Here is a 7,395-nt window from a genome sequence, read left to right on the forward strand (position 1 = left end):
TTCCGTAACGAACTTGTACATTCGTATATTTTTCTTCTGGCAAAAAATACAAAGTTGCAGATTTTTGCAGATATGAGCTTGAAACCTATGTAAAGTTGCAGATTTTTGCAGATATGAGCTCGGGGACTTTGAATATGCGAACTTTGGCAAAGCCTGGGAAACTAGAGCTAATTGTCAAAGAGCTCAAGAGGTACAGATGGGACGTTATTGACCTCTCGGAAACTCATTTGCCTGGTTCAGGAGAACAACGATGCGGCGCACACTTTCATACTCTGGCAGACCTGATGGCAAACACCGACAAGGCGTTGACTTTCTCCTGACACGCAAAGCGAAGCGCGCACTCATAGCCACAAAGTTAGTCTCAGAGGGCCTTATGATGATTCGGCTGCGAGCGAAAGTACAAAACATTACTGCCATCCAAGTGTACTCCCCCGACTCCTCAAGACCTGATGAAGAAGTTGACACCTTCTATCAACAATTTCAGTCTGTAACTGATGAAGTCCCAAAGAAAGATCTCCTCTTCGTAATGGGTGACTTCAGTGCTATTACCGGAGAAGCTACACAACCTGAAAGTGATGTCTTAGGAAGATTCAGTCTTGGGAGGCGAAACGCACATGGCGAACATCTAATTCAGTTCTGCAGGGATAATGATCTCTTTGTTACGAACTCAATGTTCAAACATAGAAAGAGAAGAAAGGCAACTTGGATATCCCCACATGGAAAGACGACAAATCTGATTGATTATGTCCTCACTTCAAAACGGTGGAAGTCATCTGTCACAAATACCACCGCCTTGCCTGGGGGAGATTTCGATTCAGATCATGTCCTTGTAATGAGCACATATCCGACTCAAAACCCTTCCTGTAAAGAAAAATAAGATCCCAAGACTCCGCACCGATAAACTGAAAGAACACACCACACGCACCACTTTCCTGCAGTCACTAGAAGAAAGTCTTGGTCCTATATTTGAGTCACTCCCGTCGACCATAACCCCTGACATCTTAGATGCCCAAGTTGAGAGACTGAACACAGCACTCATAGATGCAGCTAAGGAAATCTTAGGCCACAAACCTAAAACAGAGAAGTCCTGGATCAAATATGATATTCTAGATATTTGTGACAAAAAGAGACAGGTATTCAAAAAGTAAGACCGAGAAAATAGGAACAGGTAAAAGTAAATACAGCAGACGCAAAATAAAAATTGATCTGCTCCCTCAAAGATTATATATGTGAGAAGTGCTAATCATGTGGTGAGGATTTAAAGTCAGTAAACCGCCACAGAATATAAAAAACAATCAAACAACTCTCCACGGAAATGTCCACCATCACTACTAGCGTCCTGGATAAGGGCGGTAAGCTCCTCAGTGACAGCGAGGCTATTAAAGACAGATGGAAAAGCCATTTCGAAGAGAAACTGAATCCGCTTCTTACCTGCAACCCTAATGTGCTATCAGGATTTTCTAAGCAGGAATTTGACCCTAGCCCCCCACCTTTACTTAGTGAGGTAAAAAAGGCCATTCACAGTCTAAAGAACAATAAAGCCCCAGGCTCTGATGGTATCCTTGCAGAGCTGCTTAAAGTTGGGTCTCCTCTACTAGAGGACCTACTACATAAAGTGGCTGTCGCCGTGTGGTCAACAGGCCATTTCCCAAAAGCATGGGCGAAGGCAGTCATCGTACCGCTCCACAAGAAAGGCCCTAAAAACGACTGTGAGAAATACTAGCCCAAAAGCCTTACAAGTCATTCAGCTAAAATCATAACAAGGGTCCTTCTAAACTAAATCAGAGCCATAACAGACCACATCATCAGCGACTATAAGGCTGGTTTTTGCCATGGACCGTCTACCACCGACCAGACCTTTGTAGTGAGGCAACTCGCAGAAAGGTACCTTGAATTTGGCAAAGAAATCCTCCAACTATTCATTGATTTTAAGCAGGCCTTTGATCTAGTATGGCGAAATGGACTTTGGCATATACTAGTCAATTATAGTGTTGCTGAAACTATAGTCAACATAGCCTAAAATATATATGAAAATTACTGTAGCTATGTTCCGACACCAAAAGGCAAAAGAGAAGAGTGTAGTATAACTTTGGGCATGTAAAAAGGTTGCATACTTTCAGCGCAACTTTTCTTGCTATTTTTAAATGTCATGTTGCCCATGCTCAAGAACAATTTAGGAGTAACCGTTAAGGTTACAAACATTGATACCCTAGCTTATGCCGATAACCTCAACAAGTAAGTAGAAACTGATTCCAATATACAAACCCAAGCCTGCGAACTTTAAAATGCCGCAAATAGCTTTGGTATCTTCATAAATCCAAAGAAAACCAAAGCGATGCACACCACAAAAGACCCAAACCCATCCACTGTCCATGTCGTAGTAAGTGGCAAAGAAGCCGAATCGGTGACCAAGTTCGTGTACCTAGGGAGCTTAATATCATCAGACAACAACTGCTCCGACGACATGAAACGAAGACTTGCCCTTGGAAGTGCAAGCTTCAAGAGGCTACTCCCCCTCTTTAAAAATAAACACCTATCTATGCAACTGAAACTTCGAATTTTCGACTCTCTAATCATACCTGTTGCCATGTACGCCTGCGAAACGTGGACACTGAAAGTCGAAGATGAACGCAGAATTTTGGCTTTCGAGACAAAATGCCTCCGATGCATTGCCGGAATCACATATCAAGACAGAGTTTCGAACGAAGACCTTCGGAAGCAGCTGAAGCGGGAAATTACAATTCTCCAAAAAGTGCGCCTGCAGCAACTTGGTGGCTGGGCCACCTACAGCCAATGGAGAACTCGCGCCTTCCAAAAGTTGCCTTCGAAGGAAGGGTCCACGGTAGCCGCCCACCTAGAAGACCTAGGAAGAGATGGCGTGAAAACTTCGGAGATGACCTCTTATGCCTTCCGAGACAAGCTGATGACCAGACCTTGTACAGGAAACTGATCCAGGAACTTGCGAAGGTGATGGCCCCAACGTGACCCTTGTGGACGTCCGGGATATAAGTAAGTTAGTTTTACCCATCAAAGATTACGAACCTGAGAAATTTTGCTGATTTTTGAAAAAAGGGAGAAACACCCCCTAAAAGTCAAGTGATCTTAATGAAAATCTCACCATCAGATTCAGCGTGTCAGAGAAACCCCATTGTTAAGGTTTCAAGCTTCTATCTGCAAAGATGTGAAATTTTGTATTTTTTGCCAGAAGAAAGATCACAGATGATTGTTTATTATTTTTTTTCCAGGGGTGATCATATCGACCCAGTGATCCTAGAATATCGAGAAAGGGCTCATTCGAACGAAAATTAGAAGTTCTAGTACCCTTTTTAAGTGACCAAAAATTAGAGGGCATTATACATATGCATACATTATTGGGTGGGTGGGACACATTATTGGGTGCTGGGAGATTTTCTCAGATTTCTGGGTAAATTTCCCATGGAGAGGAAAGTTTCCAGGGGGTAAGCTTTTCAGGAGACATTTTGCACTGGGGGAATTTGCCAGAATTCTTATATAAACTTTATTTTATGTCTTGCTTTCTCTTTTCCGTCTCAATTTTGTGCGCGGAGTGGTTAAGAGTAATTGTCCGGGGCATTTTGTTCATCATAGTTAAAAGGCCCAATAAACATGCGTTCGGGTATAACATTACCCCCCCCCCCCCACAACCCCCGGGGCTAGGTCTTTAGGTTATAAATTTGCCCCCGGGTTGGGCCTAGTGTTTGCTATTGAGATGTATGCATACATTATTGGGTGGGTGGGACACATTATTGGGTGCTGGGAGATTTTCTCAAATTTCTGGGTAAATTTCCCATGGAGAGGAAAGTTTCCAGGGAGTGAGATTTTCAGTGGATATTTTGCACTGGGGGAATTTGCCAGAATTCTTATACAAAGTTTATTTTATGTCTTGCTTTCTCTTTTTTTTTTCAATTTTATGCGCAGAGTGGTTATGCGTAATTGTCCAGGGTAAATTTTCAACGGGATCGAATTGTCTAGAGATATTTCCACGGGAAGCGGGTATCTTTGTGGAGGTACGACCGGATTTACTCGTATTATTTAAAAACGATCAGAAACAAAAAAAGTTTTTTCAACTGAAAGTAAGGAGCAATATCAAAACTTAAAAAAAGACAGAAATTATTACGTATATAAAGGGGGTTACCCCCTCCTCAATACCTCGCTCTTTAAACTAAAGTTTGAATTTTGTCCCAATTCCTTAAGAATGACTCCCGAAAGACAAGGGCCGTTTAGTTGGAACAATAGGCTAAGACGCTTTTTAAAGAGTACTAAAAAACTTGAGCGTAAATAGCAAGGTGTTGAGGAGGGGGCAACCCCCTTTGTATACGTAATAATTTCTGTTCTTTTTAAGTTTTGAATAACTAAAATGAATCATTTTATGAAATTCTGAAAAAAAGATAACTTTTACTGCTTTTATAATTTGGTAACTACAAGTTTTTTGTATATTATGACGTGAGCACTTTTTCTTAACACGTTTTCTTCTCAATAGCCCCAATTTAAGCTTATATTAAATATATATATATATATATATATATATATATATATATATATATATATATATATATATATATATATATATATATATATATATATATATATATATATATATATATATATATATATATATATATATATATATATATATATATATATATATTAAACTTTGTATAAGAATTCTGGCAAATTCCCCAGTGCATAATATCCACTGAAAATCTCACTCCCTGGAAACTTTCCTCTCCATGGGAAATTTACCCAGAAATCTGAGAAAATCTCCCAGCACCCAATAATGTGTCCCACCCACCCAATAATGTATGCATACATCTCAATAGCAAACACTATGCCCAAACAGTGGGCAAATTTATAACCTAAAGACCTATCCCCGGGGGTTGTGGGGGGGGGGGGTCATGTTAAACCCGAACGCATGTTTATTGGGCCTTTTAACTATGATGAACAAAATGCCTATTTCAAAATTTTGATCAGACGATTGTGGCAAAAAGGTGCGTGGGAGGGGCCTAGCCGCCCTCTAATTTATGTTCACTTAAAAAGGGCACTAAAACTTTTGATTTTCGTTTGAATGAGCCCTGTCCCGATGTTCTAGGATCCATGGGTCAATACGATCACCCCTTGGAAAAAAAATAATAAACAATCATCTGTGATCTTTCTTCTGGCAAAAAATACAAAATTTCACATCTTTGCAGATAGAAGCTTGAAACCTTAACAATGGGGTTTCTCTGACACGCTGAATCTGATGGTGAGATTTTCATTAAGATCACTTGACTTTTAGGGGGTGTTTCTCCCTTTTTTCAAAAATCAGGAAAATTTTCTCCGGCTCGTAACCTTTGATAGGTAAAACTAACTTACTTATATCCCGGACGCCCACAAGGGTCACGTTGGGGCCATATCCTTCACACGTTCCTGGATCAGTTTCCTGTACAAAGCCCGGTCATCAGCTTGTCTCAGAAGGCATAAGAGGTCATCTCCGAAGTTGTCACGCCATCTCTTCCTAGGTCTTCCAGGTGGGCGGCTACCGTGGACCCTTCCTTCAAGGCAACTTTTGGCAGACGCGAGTTCTCCATTTGCTGTAAGTGGCCTAGCCACCTAAGTTGCTGCAGGCGCACTTTTTGGAGAATAGTAATTTCCCGCTTCAGCTGCTTCCGAAGGTCTTCGTTCGAAACTCTGTCTTGGTATGGGATTCCGGTAATGCATTGGAAGTATTTTGTCTCGAAAGCCGAAATTCTGCGTTCATCTTCGACTTTCAGTGTCCACGTTTCGCAGGCGTACATGGCAACAGGTATGATTAGAGAGTCAAAAATTTGAAGTTTCAGTTGCATAGATAGGTGTTTATTTTTAAAGAGGGGGAGTAGCCTCTTGAAGCTTGCACTTCCAAGGGCAAGTCTTCGTTTCATGTCGTCGGAACAGTTGTTGTCTGATGATATTAAGCTCCCTAGGTACACGAACTTGGTCACCGATTCGACTTCTTCGCTACTTACTACGACATGGAAAGTGGATGAGTTTGGTGCTTTTGTGGTGTACATCGCTTTGATCTTCTTTGGATTTATGAACATACCAAAGCTATTTGCGGCAGTTTAAAGTTCGGAGGCTTAGGTCTGTATATTTGACTCAGTTTCTACTTACTTGTTGAAGTCGTCGGCATAAGCTAGGGTTTGAATGTTTGTAACGTTAACGTTCTCTCCTGAATTGTTCTCAAGCATGGGCAATTTGGCATTTAAAAATAGCTAGAAAAGTTGCGGTGAAAGTATGCAACCTTGTAGCACGCCCGAAGTTGTAGTGAACTCTTCTGTTTGGCCTTCTGGGGTCTGAACACAGCTACAGTAATTGTCGTATATATTTTTGGCTATGTTGACTATATTTTCAGGAACGCCATAGTGGACTAGTATATGCCAAAGTCCATTTCGCCATACTAGATCAAAGGCCTGCTTAAAATCAATGAATAGTTTGATGATTTCTTTGCCAAATTCAAGGTACGTTTCTGCGAGTTTCCTCACTACAAAGGTCTGGTCGGGGGTAAACGGTCAATGGCAAAAACCAGCCTTATAGTTACTGATGATTTTGCCTGCTATGGATCTGACTTACTTTAGACGGATCCTTGTTATGACTATAGCTGAGTGACTTGTAAGGCTTATCGGCCAGTAATTTTCAGAGTTGTTTTTAGGGCTTTCTTGTGGAGCGGTACGAAGACTGCCGTCACCCATGCTTTAGGGAAAAGGCCTGTTGACCACACGGCGACAGCCACATTATGTAGTAGATCCTCTAGTAGAGGAGACCCAACTTTAAGCAGCTCTGCAGGGATACCATCGGAGCCTGGGGCTTTATTGTTCTTGAGACTGTAAATGGCCTCTTTTACCTCACTAATTAAAGGTGGGGGGCTAGGGTCAAATTCCTGATTAGAAAATTCTGATAGCACATTAGGGTTGCAGGTAAGAAGCGGATTCAGTTTCTCTTCGAAATGGCTTTTCCATCTGTCTTTAATAGCCTCACTGTCACTGAGGAGCTTACCGCCCTTGTCCAGGACGCTAGTAGCGATGGTGGACTTTTTCGTGGAGAGTTCTTTGACTGTTTTGTACATTCTCTGGTTGTTTACTGATTGGAAATCCTTTTCACAGGATTCGCACTTCTCCCGTATATAATCTCTGAGGGCTGTTGAAATCTTTTTGTTTAGCGTCCGCTGTATCCGCTTATACATGTCCCTATTTTCTCGGTCTTACTTGTTACAAACCTGTCGCTTTTGGTCACCAAGATCTAGAATATCATCTGTGATTCAGGGCTTCTCTGTGTAAGGTTTGTGGCCTAAGATTTCCTTAGCTGCATCTATGAGTGCTGTGTTCAGTTTCTCAACTAGGGCATATAAGATGTCAGGGGTTATGG

At 41.5% G+C, this 7,395-nt stretch overlaps 2 protein-coding genes across 2 annotated transcripts; one reads left to right on the forward strand and one right to left on the reverse strand.

Annotated features, from left to right (window-relative positions):
- Window positions 1-250: 250 nt before the first annotated feature.
- On the forward strand, window positions 251-877 carry LOC148939616 (protein CFDP2-like). Its single transcript, XM_089106925.1, has one exon. It carries the CDS (start codon window positions 251-253, stop codon window positions 875-877), a length of 627 nt encoding a protein of 208 aa, XP_088963051.1.
- A 5,772-nt stretch (window positions 878-6,649) lies between these two features.
- LOC148939617 (uncharacterized) lies at window positions 6,650-7,213 on the reverse strand. The gene has a single exon (XM_089106926.1). It carries the CDS (start codon window positions 7,211-7,213, stop codon window positions 6,650-6,652), a length of 564 nt encoding a protein of 187 aa, XP_088963052.1.
- Window positions 7,214-7,395: the final 182 nt, after the last annotated feature.

Source organism: Artemia sp. Qi Xiang Cuo, chromosome 21 (genome assembly GCF_049724085.1).
Source record: "Artemia sp. Qi Xiang Cuo chromosome 21, ASM4972408v1, whole genome shotgun sequence".
Classification (NCBI taxonomy): domain Eukaryota; kingdom Metazoa; phylum Arthropoda; class Branchiopoda; order Anostraca; family Artemiidae; genus Artemia; species Artemia sp. Qi Xiang Cuo.

Coding starts and splice junctions, on each gene's coding strand:
- LOC148939617 (XM_089106926.1), bottom strand. CDS start 7,213: ATGTATAAGCGGATACAGCGGACGCTAAACAAAAAGATTTCAACAGCC.
- LOC148939616 (XM_089106925.1), top strand. CDS start 251: ATGCGGCGCACACTTTCATACTCTGGCAGACCTGATGGCAAACACCGA.